This window comes from Erythranthe guttata, chromosome 8 (assembly GCF_056151865.1).
Source record: "Erythranthe guttata isolate IM_541 chromosome 8, IM_541, whole genome shotgun sequence".
In the NCBI taxonomy this organism is placed as follows: domain Eukaryota; kingdom Viridiplantae; phylum Streptophyta; class Magnoliopsida; order Lamiales; family Phrymaceae; genus Erythranthe; species Erythranthe guttata.
The window spans coordinates 21,158,963-21,176,766 of record NC_142540.1 but is presented as its reverse complement, the minus strand read 5'-3'; the positions used below and the strand labels follow the sequence as shown (position 1 = coordinate 21,176,766).

At 36.6% G+C, this 17,804-nt stretch overlaps 2 protein-coding genes across 2 annotated transcripts; both read left to right on the top strand.

Moving 5' to 3' along the window:
• The first annotated feature begins 14,096 nt into the window (after positions 1 to 14,096).
• Positions 14,097 to 14,831, top strand: LOC148768795 (uncharacterized). Its single transcript, XM_088821352.1, has one exon. The coding sequence runs from the start codon at positions 14,097 to 14,099 to the stop codon at positions 14,829 to 14,831; it is 735 nt and encodes a 244-aa protein (XP_088677478.1).
• A 2,040-nt stretch (positions 14,832 to 16,871) lies between these two features.
• On the top strand, positions 16,872 to 17,357 carry LOC148768794 (uncharacterized). Its single transcript, XM_088821351.1, has one exon. It carries the CDS (start codon positions 16,872 to 16,874, stop codon positions 17,355 to 17,357), a length of 486 nt encoding a protein of 161 aa, XP_088677477.1.
• The last annotated feature ends 447 nt before the right edge of the window (positions 17,358 to 17,804 follow it).

The window sequence follows — 17,804 nt, the reverse complement described above, 5'->3', positions numbered from 1 at the left end:
AATAACACACTCGACCCATTTCTCATTTGAGTGTTGACTTCATATAAAAAGACACAAATACCCTCGGGATTTTGCAATTAATAAATTCTTATATTTTTTAAATATTTTAATTATTTTATTTTTGTTATATCTTAATTATAAAGGTACAATGGGGTCTTTAATTTATTTTTATTTTTACTATCACATAATTTTTGTATATACTTTAAATTATCGCTACATGAAAAGAAAACTTGAATTCTATTATTATGATTTAAAAAAATCTATACTTAAATAATTTTTAATTTTAATTATTTACTATGTTTTAACAATATTTTAATTTCTAAATAATCAAATTAAAAGGAAAATATATATACATATAATATATATACATGTAAATACATTTTTAGGGTCAATTTTGTCATTTCACGTCCAAAAACCAACTACCAGTCGCGCAATCTGCGAGTGAGCCACACCTCAGTCAACCGGGGGGATTTTTGCATGCCTTTGACTAAATTTCACAGAGAGATTTTTGCTAGTTTATTTATCACAAGGGGGTTTTTGCTATTTGGAAATTACACAGGGGTACTTGTTGCAGTTTACTCTAACTTAATGATGTAAAATTAGAATATTAATTGAAGATTTTTTTTTAGACGAAACCCAATTAAATATTCTAGAAAGATAAGCATGATACGATGTCGTGCGTCACACAAAAGACTATCTTGTATCATTCATGAATCATACAAGTCAACCATATTATAACGACTCTAATGAAGCATTAAAATTGAGTATTAAAATGAACCAACGACCAACCAATATAGCAATGCTGGAAAAAAAAAATTATATTCCAATAAAATCATTAAATTTAATTCCAAATTCATCCACCCAAATATTCATTAACAAAATAACACGTGGCATTCAATAAATACCGTCAATTGATAAGCTTTAATCTTATTTTAAATTATTTAATGTGAATTTCAGTGACATTGCAATAGAATACGAAGCACTGAAACAAAGTAATAATAATAATAATAATAATAATAATAATAATAATAATAATAATAATAATAATAATAATAATAATAATAATAATAATAATAAATTTCACAATTTTTTTATTTAAGTTGTCTTGGAAAGATTAACGGAAATTTCCTGATCATACACAATAATACAAAGGTCAATTTTTTTTAATAAAAACAATAATGATCAATTTGGCAATTTTTTTTATTTAAGGTGACTTAGAAAAATGAACTGAAATTTCCTGATCATATACAATAATACAAAGGTCAATTTTTTTTAATAAAAACAATAATGATCAATTTGGCAATTTTTTTTATTTAAGGTGACTTAGAAAAATGAACTGAAATTTCCTGATCATATACAATAATACAAACCTAAGAAATGTAATCCTCTGGAGATGACCAAACAAAACTCATGTCTCTCTATATATATACAAATAAAAAAAAAAATCTGTAATGAAATTCCCTCCAGTTTTCATTTGTCAAAATTCATACAAATTAAAGCTGCGTTAAAAGTTAAAACAATGTTGTTTTGTTGTTGTTGTTGTATGCCCAAGAGACGCCGGCAAGAGAGAGAGGCGGCCAAGGCTAAGCCGTGTCCGCCGCCTTTGCCGCCTGCGTATTATGTTACGTATGATAAGAAGAGGAGGATGAGTAAGAATAATAAGAAGAATAAAAAGTCAACGGGTGGTGGCGGCGATGTTCCACAGGGATGTTGCTGCGGTGGTGCCGATGGTGGCGGCGGTGGTTGCGGCGGCTGTGGTGGCTGTGGAGGTTAATTAGTTATATCTTTTGAATCATGCTTTTGATTATTCCCTTGTGTGGATTTTATAAATCGAATTGTTGTGTAAAATCAAATATGGTACATATTCTCAAGTTTGTTTTGTTTTGTGGGCTTTTTTAATTTGTTTGGGTTTTTTTGCTACCGGTGATAACTAGATTTTTGGTGGTTTGCCGGAATGTGCATTTTTGTGGATATTGTCATTCCAGTTCCATTGCAATATTGCGGTCGCATCGCAGCTGAAACGAACAAATTTTAACTAAAATGCTAAAAAGTAGAATATATTTCAAATATATTTATAATACCAACACTAGAATACAATAATGTGAAAAAACCTAATAAAAATTAAAACATAAATATTACAACAATCACTGGGTAAATGTTGAGCTGGTTAAAAGTTTTCAAAATTATCTATTTGAGAATCACTGAGTATATGTGACCCAAATTATACGTATTGAAGCTCATTGCACGCATGAGATGAATCGGTGTCTGCAGATGTTTCATGATTATAGTGATAGTACCTAAATCCTAAATATTGATATCTCGTACTTCTACTTCTGCAAGACCCACAATCATATTCACTGCCACATATAGTTACTACATGACATAATTTACATTTGAATTTTTTCTAATTATCACCAACAATGTCGTCCAATTCCCAATCGATATCAGATTTTGGACCCATTCGATATGATTATGTGAAAAGTGAGTGCAACTAGAACCTAATACTAATTTTGGTATTGCTTGAATATATGTTGGTGTTTCAATCTCACGCACGTCAACTTACATATTCGATATATAATTAAACAAAAAAAAAAATAATATAGATAGAATTAAAAATAAACTACCTACTCCAGCAACATGAAACCCTCTCTAACTCTCCCCATCCTTCAAATATCCATGGATTGAGTTTGGGCTTGCGAGAGCTACACCGAACCGTATCAACATTGCGGTGAGACAGTACGTTCTAAATTGATGCAAGTGGTGGCGCGTGAGGCGGTGGTGAGGCAGGGCTGATATGTGTGAGTTGTGACCAATGTTGTTAGAATCAGACCGAATCGGTTGATCCGACTGGTTCGACGGTGACCCAACGATGAATCGATCCGATCTGACCTTTAAATCCGGAAAAATTGAAAACCGGGGTCAAATGACCAAAATTCGGTTCGATATGGTAAAATCCAGAAACCGGCGAGTCAGTCAAGGAACCCGATTTTCGGCCAAAACGTCTCAAACCATCACTGAGTTGGTTATTTGTGGCTAGATTTGAGCAAACTTTCACAAACTTAGTGGTGGGTGGCCGGATCTAGTTATGAGTGGTCAAATGATTACCGGATATGGTCATGGGTGATCGAATAGGGGTGGCCGATTGCCGGATTTGAAAAAATTAAAGAATGGAAAAATATAGAGTATAAGGAAAAAAAATATAGTAAAAAGTGGAGTGACGTAGATAAAAATGAAAATAATAGATGGGAGATTAAAAATGTAAAAACAAAATATGTATTTTTAAAACATTAAAATTAATAAAATATTAACATATTAAAAAAAAAATCAAAAGCTCAGTTAAACCGATTCGACACTATACAACTATGATCCAAATGGTCGTCCGTTTCATAGCCGGTCCGATTCTAACAACATTGGTTGCGGCTAATACCCTTTCGCAAATTATTTGTATTTGTAAATTGTAATAATTTATTATTTGCCGACTCGAGTAATTACAAATTAGTACTTGTTTACTCAAAGTCAACTATGTGAATTAGTAATGCAGGTACGCTCTACTATACCAACTACCAAGTCCTATAAGTTTTTGATTTTCTTTTTTTTTTTTTTTTGAGAAGAGTTTTTGAAAATTTCACCAAACTAAAATTGATTTATTACCCTAAAAAAAAAAAGGAAATTGATTAATTGAACAGTAGCAAATTAGATAATTGTTTTCTTTTAATCAAAATTCGAAAGAAGCCCAATATATAATGGAATATAATACTAATTAATCAATGTACATGTCCGACCAGGGTTCCTTCGACCCTACACCCGGTGAAAAAAAAACACCGGGTGGGTCTTCTGCTGCTACGTGTTTTTTTTTTTTTTTTTCTAAAACCCCTAAAGGTAAACCCTAGCGGGGAATCTATTATAAAATAAAAAAAAAGACCTGTGGCAGCAGAAGACCCACCCCGGTGTTTTTCACCCGCTGTAGGGTCGAACAAATCGTCCGACCAGATATAGTGAGCCATAAAGTTTAGTCTCCACCGCAACCACCGCAACCACCAGCATCGCCGCCGCCGCCACAACAACAACCCCGAAATTCAACAGCTACTTCGGCAACCGCTACGCCAGTTTCCAGAACTTCCATATTTCCATCCTTCTCCTTTGTGTCCGTTTGTGTGCCTCCGGCGTCGACTCCTCCAGCTGGTGGTGGGGCAGCGGTGCTGCGGCGGCAACATCCAGTGATCGCACAAATTAACATCGACACACAAATCACACCGAATATGATTGGACCGGCGGCACCGTGATTGTTATGATCATTTTCGTAATCCCTGCACATGCACAAAACCGAAACCCTAAACCAAAAACCGAAACCCGAAACCTAGGCATTAACTTAATTGAAAAATATACCTATACATATTTGAATAAAGCTGAGTTCCAACTAAGTCTTCAGAATTTGTATTGCCTCCTGATGAGTGGCGGGTAATACAACTAAATCTTATATATATCTTCTCTCTAGGAAATGTTTTCACAGACAGCCAAATTGTTCCACTTTTTTGTTTTTATGTGTTGGTGATATTTGAAATCATCGCCATCGATCAGTTGAACTATAAGACGTGTTTGGGAACCCGGATTAGGCTTCATAAATAATAGATAAATAATAGGGTGAATATATAGCTTTTAATCACCTGTGGTTACAGGCTTTTGCAGATGATCCCCTCATGCTTGTAATATTAGCACATAATCCCTGTTGTGATTGACAGAGGTAGTGTCCCTTAGTTTTTCAGTCAAACTTAACCGCGCGTGTTAATTAAATTTAAAAAAAAAAAATTAAGGAAAAATGTAAGCACAAGGTGGTGCTGCAAAATATAGTATTTTGACATTTGATACCTGAAGTTAATTTTGACGGAAAAACTAACGGAAACTACCCCTATCAACCATAAAGGATTATCATGTGCTGATATTATAAGTACAAGGGAGTCATCTGCAAAAGATTATGGCCAAAGGGGGGGTAAACGCTATTTACCCTAGATAATAAAATTAAAAAAATACACACTTTTGGAATTGAAGTTTTCGAGCTCATGATAAAACGAAAAAAAGATTGACCTGGATTTTAATCGATTATGTATTATGTTACACACGCCCAGTTTGGGCATGGACCGGGGTTTTGCACGCCAGAAATGGGCGTGGATTGGTGGTTTGCACGCCCAACTTGGGCGTGTAAAACAGCTTCGGGCGCCTGGATTGGGCGTTTGCCCTTTCTGTCAGATTTTTCGAACAAAATGACGAAATTTTTACCTCGTTATTATGTGTATCCCGATCTTCACCCGATGAACTCATTTGTGTTTGTATATCACTTCAACAAAAATAATTTTATGACAAATTAGCTTCTATTGTTATGAGAGAGGTTTTTTTTCTAGAGAGAGAGGGGATTAGGTTTGAACTACAAATAGCAATTTTTAAACCGTAAAAAGTAAGTCCCGTAATTAATTACTCCCTAAAAAAATTCATTTAATTACAAGTTGTGCCCATATATATTTTAAGAAAAGTTATGCTGATTCTTAGTCTAGAGTTATGGATACTGTTTTACAATTTTTATAAAATAAAATATATATTCTTTATTATCAAATAGTGTATTACAAATATTATACAATATAATAATGTAATCATATATTCTAAATATAAAATATTTTAATATTTTTCATCCCGACCAAGTATTATGAGAAGAGCTTTTATCTTTGTTTACCAAAATTTGTGAATTAGACCTCTCTTAACCCCATTACACTTTTCTCAAAATAAAAATAAAATCCCATTACACTATTGCTTTATAAGAATGGAGCAATTTGCTAAAACCCTAAGCGTTATTAATCTTTTAAGATAATCGGATTTTTGAAATTTGCTGAAAAATCTTTATTCTTCACACACGCCTTCATCGCTGCTCTATTGTTCTCCGTCAAAATCCAACACCGCTACATGACTCTGTGAAATCTGCTCCACCCCCACTCTCCGCCGCTGCCATCTTCTACACAGTCACACACATATAAGCGCATACCTACATATATCCACACATACATGATCAATCACATGCACACACATACGATATTGGTTACATTCATTCATCTCCGCTATAACCTAATTATAATCATGGAAACCAAAACGGAAAAATATGAAGAGTTTGGTGATGGTGCTGGTGGTGGTAATGCTGGTGGTGATGTACGCACCATAAATTTAAGTATTTTTCTTCAGCTTATTTTAACACAGTTATGCAAATTAGTTTTCTAGGCTATATAACTTCATAATTACATGAAAAAACATGTTTCCCCCCAAAGTGTTGCTCGTTAATGTAACTAAGTTCTATAAATAAGTTTTTTAATCTATATGTGTAAGTTCTGTACGTATGTGTTGTGGGATGCATCTATTTTTACTTTAGTTTTTTTTCCTCGTTTTAATTAAGTTGTTGCTTATCATTTAACTAAGTTGTTACTTATTAATATAATTAAGTTGTGCAAATGACCGCGTCGTCGTTACTGTTAATTTTCCTAATCAATTCCATTAGAGATAATCCGAACCTAGCGTTCAAATCCAGAGCGTAAACTCGCACAAGAACCTTCAACAAAAAAAGCACAATCTGTTCGTCCTTAGCTATTGTCCTTAGCTATAGATAATATTTTTAGGGACTTCCATCTAATTTCCCCTTAAGAAAATAGCAAATTTTCATATAAGCTAATCCTTTATTTTTAGTTTTTAATTTAGGAAGTGTCTACAAAACCTTTTGACAATAAATTGTGATTGTTTTATTGGACGGCTCATAATTTGTTTTTCGAGTGTTTGGAAATACAATTTTTTGTTTTGCTTCTCTTAAAATAATATGTTAAGTTATAATTAAAAAGTATCATTACAAAAGTAATTTTAGATTAAAAGTATTTTTATAAGGCCAAATCTCACTAATAGTCCCCTCATCTTAGTGTTTAGTTTCACTTTAGTCCCTCATGTCCCGATTATCTCATTATCATGCTCAAACTTTAATTACAATCTATCTCAATATAGTATTTCGGTGTATAATTTAATTAACTTTAACGGAATCTTTTATTTATTGGACGAAATATTCTACTCTTATAATTATTTGTAATAAACTATAAATAAATTAATAAATGCTTGAAAAACATATATAATTGAATTAGTTCTTTAAATATTAACACGAGATTATGAAAAATTTAAATAATTTTTTGGTAGAGAATATATGTAGATGACATATTATAATTATTTATTAAATACGTTTCTAAATTCAAGTCGTATATCCATAAAATAAATGATTCGTTTTATTTTAATATAAATCAATATAAGCTATCGATTATTTCAAAATTTTCACCAAAGCTTTTGCAAAAACACAATGTTGGTATCATCATCAACGCTCTAAAGTCAAAACCAGTAAACTCATCCAAATTAAAAACAGAAAACACGGTTGGAATATTCGGAATATGCTCTGGGGAATATTGTCTATTATATATAATTTTGTTTGTCCTCCATTGTTTGTATTTTGCGATGAAATATTATAACGCCGGACGAATTCATTTGAAAATAATAAGATTGTTCTTACTTTGACAAGTAATTGTAATTATTTTCGTCACCTTTTCCCATAGCGGTTTATTTGGTTAAAACTTAAAACTCCCTATTTTCTACTCCCTCCGTTCCTAAATAAGTGTCGTTTTTCACCTTGGCACAAATTTTTAGAATTTCAATAAATATGTCTTGATTTTAGGAAATTATATATTGATGGACCAAAATACCCTTGTTTATTAATTAATGCTGGAAGATTGCTGCAGAGTTAATAATGATAAAAATGAAAAATAAACAATTAATGCAGCATTGGAATTGTAAAGTGACAGATAATATGAAACAAAATAAATTCTCAAAAGAGACAGATATTATGGAACAGAGTGAGTATATTATATGGCGGGTATTAAAAACCTTAGTAAATATGCATAGATTATAGCAAAACAATATACTAGTAAATACTAAAATACACTTGTCATTAATATAAGAAATATTTGGAATTTTCGATTTCCAATCCAATTTATTTTCCAAAAAACACACTTATATTATGTTACTTGGTGTAAACTAAATTAAATATTTGATTATATTTGTATCTAATGGGACATGTTAGAAAGTTTCTTTCCTTTGCTATTTCTCACGTTAAAATTTTTTTGTAGTTTTTCCCCTAATTTCGACTTTATCATTTCGAGAGTTTTACAATTTTGGGTCATTTGAAAATAGGTGCCGAGTGCAATTTCAAATCATTAGAGTTTGCCGTGTTGGTAGTTTTTGCGTGGGTGTTCTTATTTTTAAAATTTTACGAAGGTTTTTGAAACTTTTTAAAAATATTATTACTTACGTGGTTTCTAAAATTTCGGAAATTTTGAAATTTCCATAGCTTTTAGAATTGGAATGGATTTCTAGATTCCGAAAGTTTTGGAATTACAATCAGTTTTGTATTTCCGATTTCTTTTTTTTTTTTTTTTGGAAATTTCTGGAAAAGATCAATCACGATCCGATCCATCCAACTTTCGCTCCCAGAGGGAGTACTTGTTGTTACAAAGCAGAGTATTCTATAATATGCAATACGATTCCTATTCTTAAAATCGAGAATGCTTCTTAAACCACAAAATATAATATTCAATAAATAAGATTTGACTTCGGATATAACACAAATCATGTCCTTCAATATAACCATTTTGAGTGAATTGCAAAAAAATAAAAAAATGGAAAATTAAATAAAAATAATGCCTTATTAGTAGATGATACTCTATAAAATATATAAATATTTCAAAAATCCAACAAGTTACGGAAACACATGTTAAATTTTACATATAAATCATATTAAATGCAATAATTAAAATATATGAATTTGTTTGAAAAGTTAATAAAAAAATGTAAACAGTTACAATATTTTTTAAACAGCCTTATGAGACGGCTCCTTCGACCCTACACCCGGTGATAAACATCACGTGTGTCTTCTGCTGGCACATGTCCTTTTTTTTTTTTTTTTCGAAAACCCCTAAAGGTAAACTCTAGCGGGGGAATATATTATAAAATACAAAAAAATGACAAGTAGCAGTAGAAAACTCACCCGTAGACAGTACAATTTACATATATTTTTTTTCTTCTCAAATTTAACAATATAAAATGTAAATGTTCGTCAAGATGACATAATTTAGTGTGACCGTGGATTTTAATCTCCTCCACCACATCCACCACCGCATCCACCACCATCGCCGCCATCATGACCGCCGCCACCACCACCACCAGCACAACAGCAACCCTGATATGAATACTCATCATATTGTATTTCTTCAGCAATCTGTAAACGTGTTTCGAAGATTTCCATCTTGCCATCCTTCTCCTTTGTGTTCGTTTGTGGCGGCGGCCTCCCGGCAACTCCAGCTGGCGGCCGCGGCGGTACAGGGCCAGCAGGGGCGGTGCGGACGTAACATGCATTGATCGCACATGATAATAAACAAACAACGACAAAAGCGGCGACAACGATGGCTACAATCACAGCGGTGCTTACCCCATCACTATACAATTTAAACAAATATTTAAATTATTAGAATTTAGAACACCTCCGAATTAGCTTTCCTTTTCGAGAAAAAATAAATTAAAATTAGAGAATCGTATGTATATATATATATATACCCCATTTTGCAGTGTGTCCGAAGAAAAAATGCTTTCGAGCGCCCGAGCTTAAATTCTACAATATGTCGTGGCTAATAAACGAAACTGCGTATCCGATCCATGGATCGAAGTTATTATATATAAGAGATTTATAACCATATATATACGGGACAGTCAAATGTAATTAACTTTTATTATTAGGAATCATATATTTCCAGGAAATTGCATTTTTTGTGCTTTTGTTTTTTATCTATTGTCATTTTCCTATTGGCAATTTGGTGAAATCTGAAACCATCTTCATTCATCAATAATTGAATAACAAGTTATTAGTTACTATTACTAGTATAGTCCACGCTCAAAACAAAAAACCCTCATGCACGCAAATGCAATGTGAAATTTAAATGGATAACGCGGAAGGAATTAATTAATATATACAGGTAAACCTTTATAAATTAATACAGTTGGGACCTATCAAAATCTTATTAATTTAGTGAATTATTAACTTATCGATAAATTAATAATTATTAATTTATATATTAATTAATAACTTATTAATTTATGAAATTATTTTTATTATTATTTTCAACAAATACATTATTTTTAAATTTTTTTACGTATATATTATTCATTCTACCATTAGTTCAATGTACTACAGAGCCCGTTTCTCGAACGGAAGCTCTTAAGCAACAATGGTATTGAACAATTTTCTATAGAATTGTGAGAAAACTATACAAGAAGTTCTAACCATGTTAAGAAACGTGAGGGACGAGCTAGATTGATGGTGATATGAACTTCAACAAAAAACAAGCGATAATTAAATTACCTTTTATTAAGCCTTCATATATAGATCTATATAATATGCATTGTTCTGTGTAATTTAAGATTTTTTTTTGCATTATTAGTTTATATATTATATGGGGCGTCTTAAAATTTCAAATCTGTATTATTTTAAAAAATTAGCGAATCATTAATTTAGCATGTTGTCCCTGAATCAGGAACATAAAAAATATTATTTAAGCGAAATTATTAATTTATCAAGGTTCTACTGTATATATGTACGAATATACGTACTATAGTCTATAATTAATAATGTTATGAATTTATTGCATTTATTATATTACTGGTCTGTATTACTCCCTGTGCAGGACACGGTAACATTCTAAAAGTGAAAATAGTTTATTTATTTTGATAAAGAAAATAGTTATTTAAACACATGATAGTAACAATAATAATAAGAAAAAAGAAATATATATATATATATATATATATATATATATATATATATATATATATATATATATATATATATATATATATATATATATATATATATATATATATATATATATATATATATATATATATATATATATATATATTTGCAAACTGATATACAAACTATCCAAACTCGCGCGCTCCGAGAAAGACTATATAAATTAAATTGTCATAACGTGAAAACTGAAATAATTAATAAAGTAAAATTTTAGAAAAAAAAAAAAAACGTGGATACATTAAGAAATTGAAGTTTTCGTACTACATAGCTTACAAGGCCATTACAAGGTTTTGAATTTACAAATCAAAATCATTTTTTATCCTTTTATATTACTCTCCATTTGTTAATATATTTTTGTCAATGAGTTTTTTTCTTGACAAAACCCTCCTTAAGCATTTCAACAAACAAAACTTTAAATTTAATAAATTATATTCCTATTTTTACCCCTAATTTTCCATTGCTGACCACATTGATCGATTGTTGAATAACGTTAAACGAAAGGGGTAGCAAAGGGCAGTTTAGTCAATATCGCAATATATTTCGATACACATCCCGATATAAAACAGTTTCTATAGAAACGATATAACTCGACATGTATGCACTCATTATCCTAAAATATTGGTCGATATTTCGTAATTATTGCGATTAAAAAAAAAAGAAAGATAATAAGTTTATTGCGAGAAGAAGGTACAACACCTAAGTTTGCTCAAGTGTACATTTAGAACTCAAAAGATGGTAATTTCAGATATATTTGTGTTCCATTCTTATCACTAAAATAAAAAAATTAAAAAAATTAATTAGAAAAAAAAAAAAAAAAAAAGAACTATGTGTTTGATATACCTAATTGGGCCGACCCAATGGGCCCCTTAATTCGCCTAATAATTAGGTCCACTACACGAAAGCCCAAGCACCTTCAAAATAAGGCTTGGTCCCCAACAAAGTAAGTCCAATCCACTCAACGATATATAAATAGATGTTTTACTCATTTGTTAAGGTACGTTCTATTATTCACAAGTAATCTAAAGTTTTATTCTCTCGACTATCCCCACGATCCGTACATCTAACTTGAGCGTCGGAAGGGTTTCCGCCAGATCAACCCCCGGCTTAGTTCATGTGTGCTCATTTCGCAGGGACCTCAGGATCATCAAGTTGTCAAGCTAGGGGTGGTAAACGAGCCGAGCCGACTCGTGAGCTCGACGAGCCGGCTCGTAAAAAGCTCGAACTCGGACTCGAGGTTTTCGAGCTCGAGCTTGAGCTCGCGAGCTCGAGCTTTCTGACGAGCCGAGCTCGAGCCGGATTTTAGTTGTTCATCAGCTCGCGAGCCGGATTTATTATTATTTTTTTATTTTTTTTATTTTTTTTTTATTTTTTTTATTTTTTATATGTTATTTTTATTTAAATAATGTATAATAATATAAAATATTATAGAAATAAATGCAAATATTAAAAAAATATATAATCATAATTTAGTTTTTATTTTTTATTTTTTTAAAATAATTTTTAATAATAAAATAATAATTAAAAAATATTTAAAAAAAAAAAAAAAAAAAGAGATTGGGCTCGAGCTCGAGCTCGACATAATTAACACGAGCTCGAGCTCGAGCCAAAAAAAGAAGAACTCGACGAGCTCGAGCTCGAGCTCGAGCTCGACAAAATAGACTCGAGCTCGAGCTCGAGCCAGCCAAAAGAGGCGAGCTCGGCTCGAGCTCGGCTCGTTCACACCCCTATGTCAAGCTACTGATCCGTTTTCCTCTCCCAGCTCGTTTTCTACACTACCCCAGGTGATCTAAGTAATTAACATCATCATTTTGGCGCCGTCTGTGGGAACGATGCAAACCAGATCACGTAGCCAACAAGATCCCCCTGAGGCGTCTGTTCGGAGAGAAAATGACACGGCTAACAACCTCCCAGTCCGTGGAGGCTCTGGCTTGCCACCTTGCCACCTCCTCCACGTGCCGCGGATCCGCCTTGCGAGGTTTAGGTGATCCCCCTCGGGACCCACCAATCGCCGATCCGCCACTCCCTGCTCCTCGAACGGTTCAAATAGCCGAGGATGCGCTCCAACGCATGATAGCAGAAGCCTCAACTCGCGCCACCACCGAGGCCGTAACTCAATATATCGCCACGATGGGAGCAAACGCTCCCAATGCGATACCAGCGCCAGCTCCACCTGTGGTGCAACCTATGGCACCACCGCCAGTCCAGAACCAAATAAGTGTTTCCTCCTCCACCTCGGACCCACGGTCCCGAGTGCAGCTATCCACTAATCACAGGGGGCCACAACCCAGACAGCAACGTCAGCGCTCACACCCACGGGGGAATGCGTCTCCACAGAGAGTCCCTCTCTTTAATGAGGGAGAAGGCGAGGTAAACAGCAGAATGTCTCGCCAAATTCCTTTCCCTCAACCGAACAATCCAATTGGTGAAAGAATGCCCGTCCCAGTAAGACGCAGTCCTTTCACCATAGACATCCTCAACGAGGTATTACCTCAAGGAGTGAAGATCTCGGGGTTACCTCAATTTAAAGGGACCACAGATCCACAAGATTATATAGAGAAATTCAACGCCATGGCAGATTTGTATGGCCCTGACGGACGTTGCGATGTGCATAATGTTCCGCACCACTCTCTCCAAGAGAGCTATGAATTGGTTCAACTCTCTACGCATAGGATCGATTGACACCTTCGCTCGGCTGTCAACACGGTTCACCAATCAATTCGCCATCAACAAGAAGTATGCCAAGACCCCAGCCCACCTTTTCTCTGTAGTACAGAGAGATAACGAAACGCTCCGCAACTACATCAAGCGTTTTGTAGAAGCCGTCCACGAAGTCCCCAGTGTAGGGCAAGACATGCTCTCCGGGATTATGCAACAAAACTTGAAGCCGGGTAGATTCAAAGAATCTATCGCCGGAAGGCCTCCAGGCAACCTAGAGGAGTTGCTGAATCGAGCCGAGAAATAAGTACGAATAGAGGAAGCCTCTACCCATGCTCCTCCTAAAAGGAAGAGGGAAGATGACCGTCAGGACATTAGGAGGCGGGATGATCGACGTCCACCAATTCCACCTCAAGGCCAATCATCTTCCTCCTACAATAGGTTCACTCCGCTAAACACTCGCCTCACTGAAATCCTTCATGTGGTAGAACCAAGAGGTTTAGCAGAACCTCCACGCCCTATGCAGCCAAATGCGAAACGAGAAAAGTCGGATCGCTACTGTCGGTTCCATAAGGATAGAGGACATACTACCCAGGAATGTGCACAACTCAAAGTGGCCATTGAGAGGTTGATCAAGCAGGGCCACTTGCGCGAATACATCGATAAGCCTCGAAACAAGCATCGTGATGACTCCCGACGCCGAGATAACAATCGAGATCAACCGCAACGACGAGAGGAGGGGGGTCATCGGCGAGAACAAGATAACAATGATAATCAACCCACTCGGGGAGTCATTGCCTTTATATCTGGAGGACCGGCGGGTGGCGATTCACAAAATGCGAGACGCTCCCTCGCTCGATCAGCACGCATGAATCAAGAGCACGCCTCTCCATCTGCATCTATCTATCAAATACGAAGACCTGATAATAGCATAGTCTTCAACTCTTCGGACCTTGAAGGTCCAGATGAAGATCATGTTGATGCATTGGTAATCACAGCGACGGTGGCCAAGTTTTTGGTTAAGAAGATATTAGTGGACGGGGGAAGCTCAACCGACATCATGTACCTCCACGCTTTCAAACAGCAGGGCATAGATAATGCCCGGTTTAGCCCCATCTCCACGCCCCTAAAAGGATTCACGGGAGAGGGCATCTTGTCCATGGGAGACGTGGAGCTACCAATCTCTTTAGGGGAAAACCCTTGTCGAATTACCAAAATAATCAAATTCCTCATCGTCGACAAACCGTCCCCCTAAAACATCATCCCAGGCCGGCAATCCATACATTCAAGTCTGTACCCTCCTCCTACCATCAGAAGTGGAAATTCCCTACTCCCTATGGAATGGGGGAAGTACTTGGAGATAGACGTCTCGCCCGAGAATGCTATGCAAGAGCCCTACGAGAACCTTCCAAGAAGCTTAAACCGTCCGGAAGGGAGATGACACCCAAAAATCCGACAGACGGAAATGGGTCAACGCGATCATTGAGGACGATAAAGAAATCCTCATCAGTGTACCTGACGGTAGCATCAAGCTAGCGGCCGTCGAAGAGCTTAAGCTCATAGAGCTCACACCTGGAGATGATTCTAAACTCCTACGAATCGGATCCGACTTAGATCCATAAATGGAGAAGCAACTTATCAAATTCCTTCGACACAATGGAGATGTGTTCGCTTGGAAAGCTCAAGATTTGTCAGGCATTCCCCTTAAGGTAGCTCTGCATCGGCTCAACGTCGACAAAAGGTTGAAACCGGTCAAACAAAGGAAGCGGACATTTGGTCCCGAACGCAACAAGCACATTAAGACGGAAGTGGCAAAACTTCTTGAGGCATGTCATATACGACCAGTTCAGTATATATCCCGAATGGTTGTCGAACGTAGTACTCGTTCCCAAGCCCGGTGGCAAGTGGAGATTATGCGTGGACTTCACTGATCTCAACAAAGCTTGTCCGAGAGACCCTTTTCCTTTACCAAGAATCGACCAACTCATCGATTCGACCTCGGGATGCGAGCTCCTCAGCTTCCTTGACGCATATCAAGGATACAACCAAATCTTACTCGCCCCAGAAGATCAAGAGAGGGCCAGCTTCGTCACAGACCAAGGCATCTACTGTTATCAAGTCATGCCTTTCGGGTTAAAAAACGCGGGAGCCAATTACCAATGTCTAATGAACGCAATGTTTCGCAGATCAAATCGGCAAGAATATGGAGGTGTACATCGACGACATGCTCGTTAAAAGTGTCAAGGTCTCGGACCATTTAACCGATTTGGATTAGTGTTTCACCACCTTGCGAAGATATAAGATGAAACTCAACCCCCTCAAATGTTCGTTCGGAGTTCGGGGAGGTAAATTTTTGGGATATATGATTTCGCATGGGGGAATCGAAGCTAATCCCGCGAAAATCGAAGCCATCACCTTCATGGCTCCACCAACATCTATCAAGAAAGTCCAACAGCTTAACGGTTGTTTGGCATCTTTGAATAGATTCATTTCTAGATCAACAGACAAAGCTCTCCCCTTCTTCAAGATTTTAAGGGAAGGAAAAATGTTCGAATGGGATGAAGCATGTCAAAAAGCGTTCATTGAGCTGAAGTCATATCTCGCATCATCACCCTTGCTTACAAAACCTCAGCCTGGAGACACACTACTAGTGTACTTAGCTACCTCAGCTGATGCCATCAGTGCAGTCCTCATCCGAGATGGAGGAAAAGGTCACCAACCCATATACTACATAAGTCGTGCCCTCCAAGGAGCCGAACAACGCTATACCAATATGGAGAAGCTCGCTCTCGCCCTCATAAACGCAGCTCGGAAGCTCTGACCTTACTTTCAATCACATCAAGTGGTGGTTCTCACAAATTACCCTCTAAAGCAGATACTAAGGAGCCCCGAAACTTTTGGGCGGTTAGCCAAATGGGCAATAGAGCTGAGTGAATATGGAGTAGAATTCAAACCCCGCCCCGCTATCAAAGCGCAAGTATTGGCTGATTTTGTAGTAGAAATGACATCAGTAGAAGAGAGCACCTCCCTACCTACTTGGTCTGTCAGCGTTGATGGATCTTCCACAGCCACAGGAGGTGGCGTGGGTATCGTACTAACGAACCCCGACGAAGATGAATTCGAATATTCTCAATGATTCGAATTCACAGCCTTAAACAATGTGGGTGAGTAAGAAGCACTGATAGCAGTAATCCGCCTCGCCTTAGCAGCCGGAGCGCGTAAGCTCCTAATACAAAGTGATTCCCAGCTTGTCGTCAACCAGGTACTCGGAGCTTACGAGGCCAAATAAGACACCATGGCCAAATACTTAGCTCTTTCACACACTCTATTATCCAAGTTCGAGAGCTACGAAATTAAACAAGTACCTCGCTCCAGTAACGTTCATGCGGACAAATTAGCTAGGCTTGGAAGCTCCATGGCAAGCATCGAAAGTCGGGAGGTGACGCTCCTCACCTCACCTCAGCCGGAGATAACTTCAACCAGTGAAGTACAGTACAACAAGGAGGGTGAACCGTGCCGGTTCACTCCAATCATAAAGTATCTCAAGAAGGGAGAACTCCCAACTGATCTCACTGAAGCACGGAAGTTAAAAACGAGAGCCGCCCGCTTCGTAATAGTGGGAAAAGAATTGTACAAACGAGGATTCTCATTCCCCTATCTCAAGTGCCTCGACCCAACTACAGCAAACTACGTGCTTCGAGAAGTACATGAAGGCATCTGCGGAAATCATTTGAGCGGTAGAATATTGACTCTCAAATTATTAAGGCAAGGTTACAACTGACCAACAATTCACGAAGACGCAAAGAAATTAGTCCGGAGATGTAAGCCCTGCCAAGAGCATGCCAACATGCCTCACCTGCCAGCAGCATTAATGCAACCGATTGACAGTCCCATCCCTTTCGCCCAATGGGGCATGGATTTAGTCGGACCATTCCCGCCCGCAACGGGAGGGCGCAAATTCCTCATTGTAGCCGTGGACTACTTCACCAAATGGGTGGAGACTGAACCCTTAGCACGCATCCGTGAAGAAGAAGTCATCCAATTCCTATGGAAGAATATTGTATGTCGCTTTGGGATCCCACGTTCCATTATTTCAGATAATGGAACCCAATTTTGTGGCGACAAAGTGAAGAGTTGGTGCCTCGGCTTGGACATCAAACAGTTCTTCACATCCGTAGCCAATCCACAGGCTAACAGTCAGACGAAGGTCACGAATCACACCATACTC

Bases quoted from the DNA above. Each gene is read 5' to 3' on its own strand.
- LOC148768794 (XM_088821351.1), top strand. From the start codon at position 16,872: ATGGCCAAATACTTAGCTCTTTCACACACTCTATTATCCAAGTTCGAG.
- LOC148768795 (XM_088821352.1), top strand. From the start codon at position 14,097: ATGCAGCCAAATGCGAAACGAGAAAAGTCGGATCGCTACTGTCGGTTC.